The following is a 20,723-nucleotide window of genomic DNA, read 5'->3' on the forward strand; positions in this document are numbered from 1 at the left end:
TAGTACAACAGACTAGAATAGACAAGCAGGGCTGCTGTCAGAGGTCTGTGTGGTCACATGACAGCAATGGGGAAGGGGGTGGGTTCAGCATGGACTGACAGAGACTGAAGGGAGCATGAAGGGATGAGCAGGGCAGATGTGGGCACATACATGCAGCACTCTCTGCCCGGGGAGAGAGAGAGGGGTTACAGCTATGGAGAGATTACGCCCACATTCCTGTCCCCTGATGTAAGCCCCAGCCTGAAGTGGATCTGCTATGATTTGGAAGGTGAGTGAGACTTCCTGGGTCAGAGTACAGGGCTGGAGATCCCGCTATGCAGACCATGCCCCTCCACTACTCGCGCTCCCACCCAGTACAGGGAGCTCTTAAACCAAAGCAATGCTCTTATACCAAGTCACAATTTTGGAAAACTGTGAGCTCTTCTTGCAAAACGCTCTTAATCCAAGTTACTCTTAAACCAAAGTACCACTGTATATATATATATATATATATATATATATATATATTTTTTTTTTTTTCCCTGCCATTTCAGTGGTATCCATCGTCTTGAAGCAACTCCTTAAAACATTCCCAGAGCTCACCCTCTATTCTTTAAGTTGCTATATTAAAATAGAGAACCCTTTATATCCTGCAGACTTTGCCCCTTCCTTCTATTTTTACACATAAGGCATTCAACATGAATCAGGAAATGCCAGGGAGAAGAAAGGAGACAGATACAATGTAAGGTTGTCTGAGATAAAGTAGCAAGTTCACCATCCAGCTATGGAGCTGGCGTCATACAATGAGCTGTACCACTGACAATGTGTTTTCTGAGGTTTTCTATAGGGACTGTAGCTTAACCGACAAAGACTAAACATAGAAGGAGGTTAGAAAATAGCAGAATTCTTGCAGCATTTCCTTGTAATGCTGGGGAACTGTGCAGCTCCTGTAGACATGTACCCCTTAATGTATTCATTGATTACTTCATGCAAATCACAGCGGAAGCTACATGCCCCATTTATCAATGTGCGTAACCTACAGATGCAGCAGAGCTAACTTTGTCTTTCGGGGGTGGGGTGTATTAGTTACTGCTGACGCTATATAGTTAAGTGTATGCAGCATTAAAGGAAATATATTGCTTACTTTTTAGCCTACTAACGGAAGATACATACTGATACATATTCTTTTCTTTTATTGTATATTGTAATTTTTTTTAAACTCTAAATAATTTTTTTTCTGTACAATATGGGGGCAGCCATCTTGCCTGAGCCTGAGCTTCTTTTAACAGCATTTAGAGATATGCTTTACAGTAGCCACAGGCACCATGAGGACTTATAGGTTTGGAGTTGATATATATATATATATATATATATATATATATATATATATATATATGACAGTCTTGTGTGTATGCTCTAGGAAGCCACTATAGCCACAATATGACTGGCACTTTGGCCCTCCCTAAGTTATGTTTAGTTACTGAACTAGAACTATATATTAGTTTGTATACAGTGCCTAATTAAAGGTATATATTAGCGGGGAAAATCTTTTAAAATAATCATTGCCAGAAAGTGCCAACGATTTGTAAGTTACCTCTACTAAAAAATCTCGAGTCTTATCAGAGATGATAGAACAGCGGTAATTTTCAGATTTGTCCGAACTCAAAACTCAAACTAACCTAAAAATTACTGCTGTTCGATCATCTCTACTTATCAGCTGCTGTATGTCCTGCAGGAAGCGGTGTATTCTTTTCAGTCTGACACAGTGCTCTCTGCTGCCACAGGAACTGTCAAGATCAGCAGCAAATCCCTGTAAAAAATGTTTCCTGCTCTCCAGACTGGAAAGAATGCTCAACTTCCTGCAGGACATACAGTAGCTGATAAGTACTGAGAGACTGGAGATTTTTTTTTATTAGAAGTTAATTACAAATCTCTTGTATTTCTGGCACCAGTTGAACCAGTTGAATGGTTTTATTTATGCTGGATTACCCAGAGGTTGCCCAGCGAAAATATTTTTCTTTAAAATCAACTGATATCAGAAAGTTATATAGATTTGTATTTTATTTCTATTAAAAAATCTCAAGTCTTCCCATACTTATTAGCTGCTGTATGTCATGCAGGAAATGTTTTATTTTAAGTCTGACACAGTGCTCTCTGCTGACATCTCTGGCCAAGACAGGAACTCTGTCTCGGTTTTCTATGAATCCTCTTAGAAAACCTCTCCTGCTCTAGACAGTTCCTGTCTCGGCCAGAGATGTCAGCAGAGAGCACTGTGTCAGGCTGAAAATAAAACATTTCCTGCATGACATACAGTAGTTGATAAGTATAGGAAGACTTGCGATTTTTAAATAGAAGTAAATTACAAATCTATATATCTTTCTGACACCAGTTGATTTGAAAGAAAAAGATCTTTGATGGACAACCCCTTTACCTACCAAATGGGATATGTTCACAGAGGTCTATGCAAACATACATTCCAGCCAGTGGGCAAAACAAAGCAGGACATGCTTATATTAAGGACCCAACTGAAACATGAAATATGCTTCCTGTCTGTCATCATCTGGCACAAAAAATCCATAAGGAAAATATTCTTTCAGCAACAGGTGACGTCAGTGGATGCAAAGCAGCCTGATATTTGGGGAAAGGGCAGTCAGATACGTATGGAGTCTGAATGGAGCATCCAAGCATTACATGACTCAAAGCCCAAGGGCTGATGTTAGATGTGGATTAGACATTTTAAACAGTAAGTAATTGTTTTGCATTTCAATTAGCGACCGCCTGCAGCAGGAGCGCCGATCCAGCTCCCAAATTGTAAACATTTCTGCAATTATCTTCCCATTTCTTAATTTGTAAGACGGGCCCTTTTAGTATCGCTCACATGGAAGCAGATAGAAGCAGAAGAAACGGAGACTGTTCTGTGAGAAGGCTCATTGCACATCATTGCCCATATATTCTGTCAGTACAGGATTATGTCAGGTAACGTCATGTTTCCCTTCTTCCTGAGCCTACGATTTATCTGCATAGGAGACCAACTCCCTATAATATTATTATAGGTCATCACATAAGGTAATTAAATGACGGCCATCCACTCAATTTCAACATTGTGTGAACAGAGCCTTTCTGTGTTTTTAATCCACTCCTGGTTTTGGTTGCTATGAGGACCACAATACTGACTGAAATATACGTAGTGTGAACCCAGCCTAAAGGATGAAAGATGCCGATGTGGGGTAACAACATTTATGGGAAGGTGGGGATGGTCCAGTACAATGGAAATTCTGCGGCTTTTACACAAAGGATTTGCAACCAGAAAATCTGCAATGTTACCATTGATCTATCTGCAGAGTATCAGCTCTGGGCTGCATTTGTGGCAGATCAATGCATGCACTTGCAGATTCTGATGTGGATATGCAGCGTTTCTGCAGTAAAATCCTCAACACTATGGATTCTGACTTCCACTGAAGTCAAGGGGAAAACCAGACTGTGGCATATGGCTATGTTCACACATCTACATCAGTATTTCCATCAGTCTTTTGGTCAGTATTTTTTCAACCAAAATCAGGAGTGGAACTGACAGGGCAAAATTATAATGGAAAGATGTGCACACTTCTGGTTTTGGTTGAAAACAGACTGACCAAAAAACTGGAAGAGATACGAGAGGAGATTTATCAAACATGGTGTAAAGTGAAACTGGCTCAGTTGCCCCTAGCAACCAATCAGATTCCACCTTTCATTACTCACAGACTCTTTGGAAAATGAAAGGTGGAATCTGATTGGTTGCTAGGGGCAACTGAGCCAGTTTCACTTTACACCATGTTTGATAAATCTCCCCCACTATGTGTGAACATAATCTATCAAAACATTAATTAAAATGCTTTAGACTGAGGGTGGAATCCCACTAGATGTTTTTTTGTTTTGTTTTTTTTTAAAGCCCAAAATACCAAAGATGCCAAAATTAGCACTTTTCTTTGTGGGCAGATGTTAACTGAGAGTCAGTATGGAAATATGCCCACATGACATTTTTGTGTATATCTTTTTTTTTTCTTCAGGGAATCTAGTGTTTTTCTCCTTTGGCAGTTTTCCAATTTTTTTTATATGGTGTTCTTCTTCCCATAAGCATTTATTTGGGGGAGGGGGATGACAGAAATACTGCAAGGTCTATATGCCTAACACCTTTTTCCTACCAATTTTTGACCCAGTTTTTCAATAAGGATTCTGGAATTACATGATGGAAGAATCACTTGACTTGCAAGTACTAATTTCCACTAAAATTAGAAAACAGCTGGCAGTTATTGGGGCATTGTTGGTTGTGGTATTTTTTTTAATCCAAAATAGAGGCTATGAAAAATTTTACTCCATTCTGAGGTCCCTGCAGCCAGAACCTCAGCGACCTGCTGGTCACCTTTACCACTGTAGGAGTAGAATCACAGGTCAAAACTCCATGTGCTGTTTTTTTGCAGTATGTGTTAGAAGTGGTCTCTGTCTCCAGTATAACAGACATGTAGATCTAATATAGAGGAGACTATACCACTCCCACTAAAGCTATCGCCTTTAAGGAGAAAACTAGCGAAATAAAAAATTACAGGCAAGTGGTCGGTATAATACAGAATGTATACTTACCTCTCCCATGCACCTGCAGTGCAGCATCACCAGCTGTCTGACCTCTGCTGGAACTCATTTTCTCCTGGCTTCCTGCTATGTTACAACTTGGGGGAAAGTACCGGATCAATCTGATGGATTGCCCAATCAGCCAATCAGTGACTGCACTAGTACCTCACCCAAGTCTCTAACTGGCTTAGCAGGTAATCCATCAGCTGGATCCTGGCAATGAGGGAGGGAGAGCTAGAGAAGGTTGGCGGAGGTCCTTAAGCGGTAATGCAGCATCTGTGGGGGGACAGGGACGGGTAAGTATACATTCTTTATTATGTTTCCCCCACCCCATGCCTGCACTGTAGCTTTTGATTTCGCTGGACTTCTCCTTTAAGGATTTGAATCTGTATAGTCTGGAGCAAAGAAGTGAAAGGGGGAACTTGATTAAGTTGAGGAAAAGATCAGAGGGAACATGAGAAAATATGACTTTACTGTAAAAGTAGTAGTTGGAACAAACGTCCAGCAGATGTGGTAGGTAAATCTACAGTAATGTAAACCTGCTTAGGATAAATCTAATATATATATATATATATCTATCCTAAGATAATAAGAAAGGAAACACTACAAGGGCAGACTAGATGGACCAAGAGGTCTTCTATGTTTCTACAAGATGCATAGACTTGATGTGGGCCACTGTATAGCAAAAGGACATACACTTTGACATTAAATACTTCATATACATATACATGTTATATAAATAATTCCCACATTACATAAGCCCATCAGCCCCATTACCACATAGAGGGCATGCGTTATTATATTAGATTTAGCCTCTATCAATAAGAGATTCCTTTTGTTCATAAGGAGAAGCACTGCAAGAAATAATTCCCGGTATAAATGAAACAAATGGCAGGTAATGAGGGTATTTTACACTGTAAACGCTGCCATCTGCAATATTTTATGACAAGTAAATGGGATTTGTATGTGCCTTTTCTGGAACAGCTGGCTCTCAGGCTGAAACAAGCAAATGAATAGGTATTCATCTCCAAAACAGAACATCTGCAATAAGCTCAAACAGAAAATACAAAGCAAATTGTCCACGCCATAATGCTCTCAATTAATTACGATCCGTTTTTGTGAACGACTGGTCCCTGTTGAAATGAGAGCAATATGACTTGTTACTGCTCTGATATGCCACAAGGTTACTTCACCAAGACAATGACTTATTCCATAAGGTTAGGATAAGGAAGCAGGATGCTGCTATTACTCCAGCATGTCATGTATACACCACAAGACAGAAAATATATGGTACCTTCATATACTGAAGGTGGCCAGACAGCTATTTTACATCATAGGTCATACATAGATCACAGATAGGGCATCAAACAATGTGTTTGTGAAATATATAACAAACTAAAGAAAGGAAGTTATTCTAACTTATGATATAAGTATTTCCAGATGGCATAAAGAAAAAAAAGGGGAAGTGCTTACAGAATGTACCAAGCTGTGGGACTTGGCTCATAGAAAAAAAAATCCAAGGCCCAAACAATTGTCAATTGTTATAATGGAAAATATAATCAAACAGAGTGTAGCAGTAGATGTTGGTTGTTCCCAGTCTGTTGTATGTAAAAGTTGGTGCAATTATAAAAAAAAATGAGACCAAGGAATAAGCCAAAACATCAAGATAAAACTCAAAGTTATATGTCATGAAAACAGGGAATGCGCAACAAAACAAATGGTTGGAAAGTAGTCAATGTTTGAAGCAGAACTGTTTGAAATTGATTGATAGGCTAAAAAGAAATGATCATGGAACGTAGGGAATTGGATGAAAGTGATATTCAGTGATGATGAATCGCAAATCTGAAGGGGGCAAAGAGATGATGTCATAAAGATAAAGAAAACAATCACTTTTCCTTACTTATTTATGATATGGGGTTGTATTTCAGGTAACCCCCCTCTAGTAACCAGAGCACAGACCCAATGCAAAGAGAAGCTGAGGAAACCCCAGGAAATCCATACATTGATGTTAATGGTCTGTGGGTCATACATCATTCACCCTGCAGGGAAACAAGAGTTTGTTATTCTTCAACCTTCCCTCCCCCCTTAGGGATTGTAGCTGATCTAGTGAGGTCCATACAGTGGAAGCCCTGATATTAGCCTAATAATTGCATAAAAAAAACTTCTCTGACTTTCAAAGCTTTGGTTTTTATGCTCTCAAAAGCTCTGCTTGCTGTTGGTGAATGAGAAAAGACTAGGTACAACTTAAGCAGATTCTCAGCTATTAGAATCTGGATATACACATTACAATACCATTATGTTTTCTGCCATGCATTTGCATTCATGGCACTGAGAGGATAGCATGTCTACTTGAAGAGACCTACAGAGTCTTATAAGCCAGGCAATGCTCCCTGGGATAAACGTATGCAGATTAGCTCTCCTCCAGCAATTTTCTTTTTCTACCAGATAGCTACTTTTTATTCCTGGGTATTTATAGAACTGAACTATAATAAACCCCATTAAAGAGAACCGCTCTAGTCCCTCCTCTCTCCTTTGTACCTTTTAGCTGTTGGGCACAGCATTCAGATGTTGCTCCTGTAAACCTGCTGAGAGGTGGTATTTTCAAAATAAAAAAGTTTAATCCCTGCTCCTGGTAAATAGGCAAGAGGGTGGAGCCACAGCAGCAAGTAGTTACACTGCCTCCGCCCTCCTTCCAGCCACTTATATTTTAATGGCAGCCTGATAGCTGGGCTATACAAAAAGTTCTCAGCACTCAGGCTGCCAATTAAGCGTCCTAATACATGGCCCGGTAGGAGCAAGTGAGCAAGTGAGCGCCGATCTGTCAGGTAAACATGCGCTTGCTCCTTGTTCTCTGCTCACTGTCTTCCTTATAACAGGCACAGACATCGAGCGGGGAGAAGCGTAGGAGGGGGGGTTAGGGGTTCACGGGGAGCTGCCACAGATTCTATTACACAGAGCGTCGGCCAGCAGACTGATCAGCTGATCGTTGTCTTTCAGCATTAGCTACAATATGAAATAATTATCGTCCAGAGCGGCCAGTAATCAGCCAAATACAGCTGATATTAGTTTCATGTAACAGGGCACTGGGGGGAGGGGGAGGCGGCGTGACTGCACCCTCATGCCTATATACAAGGTTTATGCTGCCTTGCAGAAGACTTAAGGCCCTATTCCACCAACAGATCTGACAACAGATTATCTGCCAAAGATTTGAAGCCAAACCCAGGAGTGGATTTGAAAAGAGGAGAAATCCAGTCTTTCCTTTATGACCTGTTCTCTGATTATAGTCTGTTCCTGGGTTTGGCTTCAAATCTTTGGCAGATAATCTGTCGTCAGATCTGTTGGTGGAATAGGGCCTTTAATGGCATGGCTGTACGCTGTAAGTTTTATAATACCATGGAGGGATTAAACAGTTGAGTATGCTAGTATTATGGCAAGGTTTTCTTGGCTCCATTAGAAACAGAAGCCATGGAGGTAGAGTGAATAAATCCTAAGATGTAAAAAAAAAAAAAAAAGCAAAAAAGGCTCAGCACAGTAAAGCCGCACAGATAATTTCCTATTATGATTTTCTCAGCAGTCTATATACATAGTAAACATTTCTGCGTGTCAGCAGTCTTTGCCAGAAGACATTAGAAATTTAGCTAATTTACACAAACTAAATAAGAAAAAGGAAAAGTTTATTTCTCCGGAATTGTACAATAAAGCGCTGAGCGTTTCTGGAGCAGTGTAAAATCTCACTTAGCATTTTGGAACATGCATTAATTATCAGTTGCTGAAAAGACAATTTAGAAATTGCTTGGGTAGTGAGAGTTATTGAAGTTTTGCTTCTCCAATTCCATAATTGCAAAATGCGCTGGAAAAAAAGGAAACCAATATTTTCCCTTCATTCGTAAAGATCCCGGATTTGAGAAATACATTGTCGGAGACATTTCGTTAATACAAAACCAATTAGTGACTCCTAATGAGAAGGAGTGCGGGAAATATCTGGCTGCTGCAATCCATGTTTTTATAAGCGCTAAGAAGACAGAAGTATTTTGCATAAAAACCTTATTTAATACCACCAGGCAAGAGTTACATCTCAATGAGCAGACATATTAACAAATGCGTTGGCATTTGTGCAATGACTTTTAACGGCGAATGCTAAAAACCCTTTGGTACTTCATGACATATGACATTAATAAAGAGTCGCCTTCTCCATCCTCATATACAGAAGGCAACAGATGGGGTCTCTTCTATGTGCAATAGATAGGTGTGTATCTCCAGATTAACATTCAGATCTCACTTTTCCGTTCACCTCATTGACTCCCACCCTGAGGCTGTGTAAGACAATGCATTCAAACAAGATGGTGCAAAATGGCTGTCAAACCGATTATCCAAAGCGCTCATTTCACACCTTTCCTCCTATTTCCCCAATACGTGAGAAAGCGTTAATGTTACATTAATGGTTATTTAAACATGAATTTACTTTCCCTATCAATCTAAACTAAGCCGCCCACAATGTCGTTGAATAAATAAAAAAAACAAAAAACACGTTATTACAAATGATTGTAGTGTAACTATAAATATTTTATACGTGCGTCAGGGTGGTGGAGGCAAAGAGAAGCTGCTGTTTAATACTGTGGTAAATATATGGATTGATGGTATAACTTATATATAGGGGTTTTGTGACTCTTTAATATGCCATGGAAAATTGCATTCTTTTGTAGTTTGACCTCTTTCTCGCTCCATACAGTTGAAAGCACATTGCCTCGGTTCCCGACCACCACTCTCTGCTCTGAGAGTGGTGGCTGAGCTGTGAACGTCTCTCAGGTGGCCAGGACCCTCGGGTGTGGTAAGTATGGATTTTCACTTAGTTTACAACCCTCCACTGACTCCTCAGATCTTCAGGGCTTGGATTGTCCCTAGAGACATGTGTAACCTCAGTGAGAGAAACAGTGATACCGAGCTGATTCAGCTGAGCACTGCTACGTCGCATCCTTGTTTGCCCCCTGACCCAGGAAGTGGGAGGGGATGCAGTGGTGCTGAATTGAATCTTCAGCAACTGGGTAAACCCCTTAAAGGGTCCTTTTTGTACCCTATATTTCTCACGGTTGAAAAAAAAAAAACACCCATATTTATGCAAAAATGACCAAAAAATGGATGAAAATTCTAGCCATGTATAATGTGTGAATATGATCGCACAGTGCGGAGGGACATGTTCAATTGACAAGGGACAGCAGTTGTCCATTTACTAGAACATTTCCAGGAAGAGTAACAGAGAAGTAGCAGGTTTCTAGAAAAGGTGCTCCTCTAAAAATGTTATTAAAGAGTGCTGAGTGCTCCTCCTATCTCCAAGACAGGAGATACTATGCAGCCCATGGAATTATCATGATAATGTGGAGTTCATTCCGAATACAGTTTAATTAAAATGCTAATATTCTCATTGGTGTCTTAATAGAAACACGTTTGCAGGAAGATATTTGTACGTGATATTTGGATGTGATGAAAAAAAAAAATTATGGAAATGCTAGTCTATGTGTTATGGCACCTACAAGCTAAAAGGATCTGTAAAGCTTTTTACAGGCAGCTCTCTACAGTATCTAAGTCACTAACAAGCATACAAACAACAATTGCCAAGTAAAGGTCAAGGTAGTAGTACATCTGTAGAGAACAGGGAATCTATAAGTTCTTACCCGAGAAAGGAAGCTTGGTTTTGAGAAAAAAAAAAAAAAAAACACAGAAAGAAAATGTTGAGTCAATGATATATAATGATTTAGTAAATGACTCTATATTTTTCATTGTAAGTTATTTATTAGGTGGCGCTGTTGTATATAAATCTGCATATTAATTACTAGTATAGAGGTGGTCTGCTAATGACCATTACTTTTTCTTCAAACGGTTAGTCACAGAGCGTTTACTGTTGTGGGGACCACAGTGACAAGCTGTAAAGTATAGAAGAAGCTGGGAACAAGTATGCAATATTCTAGCAGCGCCACCCCAGGTTGGATTAAGCATTACATGTTGCCCTTTGAATCAATGAACTGTTTTGTGGTTTATGAACATGCTTAGTCCTCCAGATCAAGATGTACTCTTACAGCTCTTGTATTTTGATATTTTTTCTATGTAAAATGATTTGATAATATAGATGTAGAGCTTAAATTCCTTCAAATACACTTTCCAACAGTCCCAATTTTGGCAGAAAAATTCCACAAATAGACTACGAAGGGGACTGGTTTTAGCAAACCTGTCTAATACTAGTCATTGTACTTTAGGGATGAGGCAGGGGTGGAGGGGGTTGACTTTTGATCGAAAGGTTGGTATGCCCATGTTGCCATATTAGTAAATTTTTTATTGGACCATGGCTTTTAAAATGCCAGAAATTAACATTGCCCGAACCCCATTATACATAGTATTTTTGGCACGGTTGTTCAGCACGCTGCCCTACTTTGTCTGAAATTTGCAAAGGCTTCGAAACAGAATGCGATAGAAGTCTAACCAGCAAGAACTATCTATATAACTTCTACCCTTAGACACAGATACAAATGAAAAATATCCAGAAATGCCCTTTTAATTTTTCACCTGCAATGAACACCTCGCAGTACGTAAGAGAATCATACAGAGACAAACCTGCAATTTTTCACACTTCTTATGGCAGCCTGTAGACAAGCTCAAAATATCCCCAGAGTGTAAAGAATAACATACAACAGTCATTTACACCCCTGCCAGTATAACTCAGTCCATGACACTAGGCGGAATCCTGAGCCCTTGTGTATCCGAGGAATCCCGTCTATGTGCACCACTTCCGCGGCTCTTCTTTAAGAATAGTAATAAACTTGGAGACATCCATGGCTAGTTTTACTAAAATAAACTGCATGGTTACCAGTAGCCCTTTGCACGCAATTCTAAAATTACCTTGGAAATCTAGAACAAAATGAAGAAATAGACTGGACTGTACAATAGACTTTGACTTGGAGCAGGACCCAAAATTTAAAGTTTCATGTGCTTTTACACTGTAAGGCTATGTTCACACTACTTAAAAGTACGGCCGTTGTTGCCATTGGCAGCAATGGTCGTACTTTTTGTGTGGTGGAACAATGCCTTATTTTCAATGGGATCCCGGACGGATCGTATACACACCGTATACGCTCCGGCAGGGATCCCTGCGGCGCCGCAAATAACTGACATGTCAGTTTTCTGCGGCCGCAATTTAATAAATTGCGGCCGTAGGAAACCCTGTCAGGTCACACAGTGAAGCGAGTGGCTCCGGACGCTCGCTTCACTGTGTGCTATGGGAAGCCCTGATGCGGGCGCGCGCTGATGTGCCCGCATCAGAGCTCTGCGGCCAGAAAGATCATCCGGCCGGTACTTAAGTACCGGCCAGGATGATCCGGGCAGAGACCGGCCGGTTGTGTGAACATAGCCTTACAAACAGCAGCTACTTAATGACTGGTTGAAAGTGAACAAGAACTGCAAGAAACAAGCAGCAGAAGTCTTGAAAATGGCAACTGACCAAGTGACAGAGTATATTAGGAGGAAGCCCTATTACATGGGCCAATGTTTAGGAGTAAGCTAGCGCCGACCTGTCAGATCAGCAATCGCTTGCTCCTCGTTCCCCGCTCGCAGTCCGTGCTATTAAACGCACCAACAGTGAGCGGGGAGGAGTGGTGGGGGCTGCCCGGGCCATCTTTAGGCCAGCCCATCTGAGATAGTGGCGGTCTGCTGCCTCTGCTCCTATTACACGCACCAGCGATCGCCAGCAAACAGTCGCTATTGTTTTGGGTTTTTCAACATGTTGAAAGACAAAGATCAGCCGACATCGTGCGTTTCAGCTGATTGTTGCCTTTTAACTCAGACTATTACACCAAGTGATTGTTGGCCGTAACAGCCGATAATCGGCCAAATACGGCCCAAAACGCTTGGTGTAATATGGCCTTTAGTTGCTAAGAGCTCTGTGTAGAGTAGAGTAGAGATGATTGAACATCGGAAATTTTCAGGTTCGCTCAAACTCAAACCTTTTCGAACCTTAGTCATTTGACTCCCAATTAGGGATGGTCCGAACCGAGTTCGGTTCGGGTTCGTACGAACCCGAACCCTCGGTAATGATTCCCCCTGTCTGGAGCGGGCGGATCCAGAGGGAGGACCGCCTGGAAAACTGGGATACAGCCACAGCCATAGGCTGTATCCCAGTTTTCCAGGCGTTACTCCCGCTGGATCCGCCCGCTCCACGGAGCGGGCAGAGAGCGGGAATCTGCTGCCAAGCGTTCAGGTTCATACGAACCCGAACCTCGGCAGGTTCGGACCATCCCTACTCCCGATGCCTTTCTATTCCGGGGGGAAGGTGGAGAAAGCCCGAGTACCGCCTGGAAAACAGGGATACTGCCTAGGTAATAGGCTGTATCCCTGTTTTTCAGGCGGTACTCGGGCTGTCTCTACCTTCCCCACGGAACAGAAAGGCATGGGGAGTCAAATGGCTAAGGTTCAAAAATTCCCGATGTTCGATCATCTCGAATTAAGAGCTCCCTTCCCTTAGCTTTAGGGAACAGCTCTAGTGGTCCTCTGACTAGAAGGCAGAGCTTTCAATCATAACTGAGAGGAGGGGCCAGGAAGCTGTCAGTACACAAGACATTGGGCATCTCATACACAGAGCCCACCTCCTTGGCACTTGATATATCAGCCCCAGAGGCATTACACAAGGTTTAAACAGAAGGTATCATTATACCTCTCTTCTCAACCACTGTATAGGGCTCAAAATTGCTGACAACTTCCCAACAATGTGAATATGCTCCAATATAGGCAGTATAAATAACTGGCCATCATTATGTATAACGGCAGCACGATCTCCACGTCTGTCTTTGCACCACGCTGCATATCTTCTATTGCCGTTTTGTTGGGACATCAAACTTTTGTCTTCTCCGATCACAACAAACCTCTGATTATACTTCGCTAATTGCCTGAAATAGACGCATCTGATATCTAAATAATACAACTGTGAAAAAGATTCATTCTTAAGAGACTAACAAAACCTTCATGTCAGACAGCCCATAATATATGAACACAGCCCTAATAGCAGACATTTAGCAACTGAGTTTTTTTTTTTTTTTTTACAATCAAGTTTTGTGCATCTCAATGGATCCATAGATTTGGCCATATTGTGTCCTGGCTTATTAGGCCCAACAAGGTCTATGGGGCTTCTACTGCACCCCTACATGTCTCTAATATTACACTGAGGCACATGAAAGTTTGTTTTACTACTATAAATTACTATAGGAAAAAAAAGATGTGAAATCTGACTGGCGGCTATAGGTAATTGCTTTACTTTTCCATTGCAGTAGTTTTGATAACCGTCCCAGAATAACGTAGCACTTTTCCTTTCGGTGCGTAATATACCCGACGTTAAAACACAGAAGACGCCTTCTTCTGAAGACTGTACGGGTGATTCATTTTACCTCTGTGAAATAGTAGGAGCCTTGTTTGACTGGGAGAGACTTGGAAACTTATATGGAACTAGTAAGTCTTAATACGCACTACTCTTATAATAAGGTATGATAGTTATGATGGCTATATGTTATATGTATGTTAGTTGAAGAGGTTATCCAAAACTAGAAGAAGTACAGCTCTGCCCCTGTCCTCAGGTTGTGTGTGGTATTACAAGTCATCCCCATTCATTTTAATAGAAGTGAGTTGCAAAACCCACACCCAACCTGAGAACAAGAGTGGTGCTGTTTATGGAAGAAAGTGGCCATGTCTGTATAGTGCTTGGTTTCTATTAAATTAAAGGGGTTGGCCACTTTATAGTAAAATTGCTCAGTGTACAGTATTAGTAAGTGTACTCACTGCATTTACTGACAGCAGCTCCCTGTGTACCACATAGAGCTAATATCAGACTTTCCTCCTCCAGACTGTGCTGCCCTGCTCTGTGGTGTTTTGGTCCATAAGATTGCTTACATGGAGGAGCATGTGACCAGGCCCCGCCCCCCAGTGTCCACCACTGAGCCTGTATATGTCTATGGAGGAAACAGTGGACAGGGCCTGGTCACATGCTCCTCCATGTCAGCCATTTTATGGACTGAAACAAAACAGAGCAGGGGAGTCTGATATTAGCTGTATGAGGTACACAGGGAGCTGCTGTCAGTATATACAGTGAGTACACTTACTAATAATTTGTACTGACCTATTTTACTGTAAAGTGGCCACCCCCTTTAAGCTCAATATAGGTAAACTAGATTACACAGATCAACAAATTGATTGATTGATTGATTGACTGATTGACGGACGGAAAGACAGATAGATAAATAGATAGATAGATAGATAGATAGACAGATAGGAGATAGATAGAGAGATAGATAGATAGATAGATAGATAGATAGATAGATAGACAGATAGATAGATAGGAGATAGATAGATAGATAGATAGATATTAGATGGATAGATAGATAGATAGATAGATAGATAGATAGATAGGAGATAGATAGATAGATAGATAGATAGATAGATAGATAGATAATAGATAGATAGATAGATAGATAGATAGATAGATAGATAGGAGATAGATAGATAGATAGAAGATAGATAGATAGATAGATAGATAGATAGATAGATAGATAGATAGATAGAAGATAGATAGATAGATAGATATTAGATGGATAGATAGATAGATAGATAGATAGATAGATAGATAGATAGATAGATAGGAGATAGATAGATAGATAGATAGATAGAAGATAGATAGATAGATAGATAGATAGATAGATAGATAGATAGATAGGAGATAGATAGATAGTAGATCGATTCTATACATAGCCAGATAGATAGTTGATAGATATATAGATAGATAGATAGGAGATAGATAGAGATGAGATAGATAGATAGATAGATAGATAGATAGATAGATAGATAGATAGGAGATAGATAGATAGATAGATAGATAGATAGATAGATAGATAGATACATCAAATTTTTAAAGATAGAAAAGAAAGTAGTTCTCGGGGAGCCCATGATAGCAGTGCCTGCGGTCCTCCGCACATAGCGGATCCCCATAATTGTAAGACAGAATATAAAGGCTCCACAAACAGTTTTCAAACCGAGAATTCAGGGTCCCCGCTACTCGTTTCACTAGAAATATTGCAATCTTAAATCCTCTCAAAGGAAACAGAATAACTGTAATACAAATCCACTCACAAGACAACATCTGTCAGATGCTATTGGAAAATTGCACTCTTAGAAGAGTGCCCTGTGGTTAATGGTATAGACTGAAGCCGCTACAGACACACTCAACTGTTTTGATGGTTGAAATGTCTTTTTTTGGCTACTTGGAGTAATAAAAGAAAAACAATGGTGAGCAGGGGATTGCCAGGCTGAATCCCTTAAGATGTCACATGATCTAGAATAGATGGGCACATGCTATGACACTGACTATGGGAGGTATAGGCTGCTACTGGTGTCTACTGGCTGACGACCACTCACAAGGCACATTTAGGGAATTTACACCAGTAAAAGTCCTTGAATCCCACTTTAAGGCAAGAATAGAGACATTTGGGACATTACTGGTTTCTATGTAAATATCTGAACACATTGGTATCTATTCCCAAAGGATTTATCACTGCCAAAGCCATAACTCTTAATTTTAGCTGTGTTGTGCAGACCTGGAAGTCATTCAATATGGTTGCCAATACAGCTTTTAAACAGTAGTTGTCACCCAGCTTTTTAAAACCCCTGAAAGACATGTCTCACAAGTTCAGAACACATTTCCCCCTTTTTTTTTTTCACTGTATCAGGATACGGGGAAATATAAAAACTAAGGGAGCACGTTTTTCTATTGTTCTCCATGTATCCATTTTCCAGGACATAATAATAATAAAACTGAAGGAACTGTGAAATGTGTAATATTCTCAATATTTCCATGATGTTCTCCAGTCACCACCAATGTATTTTTTTATTGTTATTAAAGTCTGCATTCAATTTAGGCTCCTTCTAAGAAGCAACAAGATGTTTCTCTAGTGCCTAAGTGGGGGTTTGGGTAACAGATTACAGCCGAGGATCTATGCACTTAATCCCCTCCTCAGTAGTGACATTAAGTACACACTCCATGCTGTCATCACAATCGCCTCCTATAGGTAAAGTCATTATAGAATCCCTTAGAGGAACTAAGGGATAAAGCCTCTCCTAGACACAACCATTTTTCCTACTGCACCTAAAGCATGCTGGGAGTAATAGTCACTGGGCAGCTTCCTAATCTTATTGGTAGTCCTTCATACTACTCGACATAATCTTTATATAGCGCCAACATATTCTACAGCACGGACAGGTAAAAAGTAACAAATAAGAGTGAGGGCCCTACTGACAAGAGCTTACAATCTGTATGACTTTTATTCGACATCATGAATGAGGTCTATCTGCAGTTCGATAAGAAAAAAATAATAATAATTTAAGGTGAGATCTAATTTGTACAACGTTTGACAAACTCAGCTCTGCTATAAATGCAACATATGGCCACAAATCAACAGGTACAAGCCTCCGCCTCCAAAAACTGTCAAGGACACTAAAGATCAGAAGGTAGAGGACCTGCTCTCATATGGTAGAACGGAAGAGGACTAGTCTGGATATAAAGCTATAATAATAATAATAATAATAATAATAATAATAACAGCAATATTTGTAAATATAAAACACAACAGATTATAAACATATCAGTAGAATAAATAAATAAATACAAGTATAAACATAATGCCCTGTATAAAATATGACATAGGGACCTATAAAACACTGATGGATTATTATTGTAATGGGGTTTATGTTATAAGTAGTCATCATATGATGGGCGGCTATGACCAGAATAACATATTTAGCAATTGGCTCGATATAATGATGACCCCTACATCTCAGGTAAACCATATGACATAATGTAGGAACCCCCTGCTTTATGGGCTCTTCTATAGGTTGGAACACCCCCTTTTCTCCCGTCACCTTTGCTATCTTACAGAGATGTAAAAATGGCTGAGGAAGCCCCCGCTGCTGCATCTCAATCCGTGTCATTCTGTCACTTTCTCATGCTAGAGCAAGCAAACATCTGAGCAGCACACAACACAAGTCGCACTCCGCCACTGAACACAATTGATATTTCCAGCAGGATAGATCAGACAAATGCTAGAATAGAGGCCACACATGATGTTTGCATGAAGCACCCACCATCCACACACACACACAGCCCCTATGATAGCAGCCTGCCTCCCATTCACTCCATGCCTGCCTCAATAGACTGTTTAAACTCACTCAAGTGGCAGTGATGCCGCTTTGCATATTGTGCCATTCAAGTAAAGTTGGTCACAGATGTTACAATTTTTCTTAAAAATTAAAAAAAATTTTTTTTTTTAGCAACATTCTCAAATAATAAAAATCTCCCAATGTGGCCCATAGTGAATCCTCCTTCTCATCAGATCCATGCCATGAGTGGCACCACACTCAATTTTTTACGATTTTGGTCTTTTGATAGAAGTTGTATCATCTATGGTCAGCTGGACTAAAGACTATAAGTAGACAACCAGCAATTTTTCTCACTTAGAGTAACAGAAGCCATACATGGGAATAGATAGTCACAATGTTGTTCGCCAATATGCCGAATAATGTTCCATAGCGATCCTGAGCATATATGGCCCCCTTTATGGTGGCGGTTAAGAAGACCCCATATATGATCAGGTTTCTTTATCCCTAAGACCTATATTTTCCATTCCAGCACCTACATTTTACCTGGCACAGAGGGCCATTTTTGCCACCATAGCATGTATGACCAGTGCACATACCCCTAGTGCAAAGACACAACACTCTGAAAAGTTTCCAGTCACTTGGGTATCCATCCAAACTGAGCACCTATGCAACATGTACCATCCAAGTGGCATGAGAGAGGACCCTGTGCCAGGGTGAAGGGTGATGCCCACTGTCCATTATGCTATCACCCTGTCAGCCCTGCATTCCTCTGCACTGGATGTATGGAGGCAGTGCAGCAGGGGGTGCCCAGGCTGGAGCAGTGATGCCAGTGATGCCACCTACCATTGCTTGGTTGTGCAGTGCTCCTGCTGCTCCTCTGCGGCGCTGCTGCTGCTGCTCATGTCCTAGCCGGGGCTCATCTCTGTGGCTGCCCCTGTCCCTCTTCTCCCGGTTGCTGCTGCTGCCTCCTCCTCCTCCTCCTCGCTGCTCGTCCCCAGAATCCAGGCTGCTGAAATTCCACACGATGAGAGTCTGGATGAGCAGCACGGTGAGAGCGGCGGCTATGGCAGAGCGGGAGCGCCTGGCCAGCCTGCGAGGGCATGATGCCACCGCCAGCACCATCTTCACTCTCCCAGAGCCCAGCAGCGGCGGCGGCGGCGGCTCCTCAGCCCCTGCTCACACAGGAGGAGACGTCACCACAATAGGAGGGAGCTGCGATGCAATGTGGCAGGCGGAGGCTGAGCCCCCTCCTCTGCTCCGAGAGGTGGGGGATGTACGGGAGCCACAAGGTGCATCACCCAAAGCCGGGACCCCCAGAGGCGGACCGGAGGGCAGGGGGGCGGCTGGCATCAGACCTGGGAGGTCACAGGCTGATACAAAGCATATACAGACCTTATAGATGACAGCCATACATACATACATACATAGCATATATACATACATACATAGCATATACAGACCTTATAGATGACAGCCATACATATATACATACATAGCATATATACATACATAGCATATATACATACATAGCATATATACATACAGAAATATAGTGAAGGCATACATACATACATACATACATACATACATACCTACATACACAACATACATACATACAGATATATATAGTGTAGGCATACATACATACATAACATATATACATACAGATATATAGTGAAGGCATACATACATACATACCTACATACACAACATGCATACATACATACACAGATATATATAGTGTAGGCATACATACATACATACATACCTACATACACAACATACATACATACAGATATATATAGTGTAGGCATACATACATACATATATACATACCTACATACACAACATATATACATACAAACCTACTGTACATACATAACATATATACATATAGATATATAGTGCAGACATGCATACATATATACATACCTACATGCATAACATATATACATACAGATATATAGTGCAGGTATACATACATTCATACATACATACATAACATATATACATACAGATATATATAGTGCAGGCACACATACATACATATATACATATATACATACCTACATACACAACATATATAAATACAGATATATAGTGCAAGTATACATACAGTACAGATAGCCATAAATATATACATACACAAACATATGCACATATACAGTGCACCAGACATACATACAGTACAGATCAATAGATAGATGATAGACAGATAGATAGATTAGATAGAAAGATAGATATGAAATAGATAGGCACAGGCCATACTTACAGCAAAGATAGCCATATATATATATATATATATATATATATATATATATATATATATACATTGTAGACCCTGGTACAGCACAGATAGCCATAAATTTATATATATATATATATATATATATATATATATATATATATATATATATACCAACAAAACACAACAATCACTGAACTCAGGGAGAACAGTGAAAAATTCCAATGGAGTACTCATTTACGAGTCTCCATTGATTGTCCCATACAAAATTTGAATATGCAAAAAATATATATAAAGATATATAGATATATATATACACACACACACACACATATGGATAGATATACAGCGTAGACCTATGTACAGTACACATAGCCATAAATGTTAACATACACAAACATGTATGCGGTACATGTGTAGACATCATAGACATACCTAAAGACTGCCTTAAATGCATACATACAGAAACATATACACATTATAGACAGCCATAAATATATGCATACAGTGTAGAAATATGTGCAGAAAGGATAGTCATAAATACATACAGATTTATATATACAGTGTGGACAACCATGTATGTATATAAGTGTTATACATATACACATACATACATATATACATACGAGGAAACCCATAAATAATTATATGCATTAAGTTTAAGGTTTATGTCGGCATACCTGCAGAACAGTATGCTGATAGATATTGCTGAATACCA

At 40.3% G+C, this 20,723-nt stretch overlaps 1 protein-coding gene across 1 annotated transcript in view; it reads right to left on the bottom strand.

Annotated features, from left to right (window-relative positions):
* XYLT1 (xylosyltransferase 1) overlaps positions 1 to 18,909 on the bottom strand; it is a 236,074-nt gene extending 217,165 nt beyond the window's left edge. The window contains exon 1 of the mRNA XM_069983749.1: positions 18,604 to 18,909. Within this exon, the coding sequence (XP_069839850.1) occupies positions 18,604 to 18,882 (279 nt within the window). The 5' untranslated portion in view covers positions 18,883 to 18,909. The remainder of the gene's footprint in view (positions 1 to 18,603) is intronic.
* Between the last annotated feature and the right edge of the window lie 1,814 nt (positions 18,910 to 20,723).

This window comes from Dendropsophus ebraccatus, chromosome 9 (assembly GCF_027789765.1).
Source record: "Dendropsophus ebraccatus isolate aDenEbr1 chromosome 9, aDenEbr1.pat, whole genome shotgun sequence".
NCBI lineage: Eukaryota > Metazoa > Chordata > Amphibia > Anura > Hylidae > Dendropsophus > Dendropsophus ebraccatus.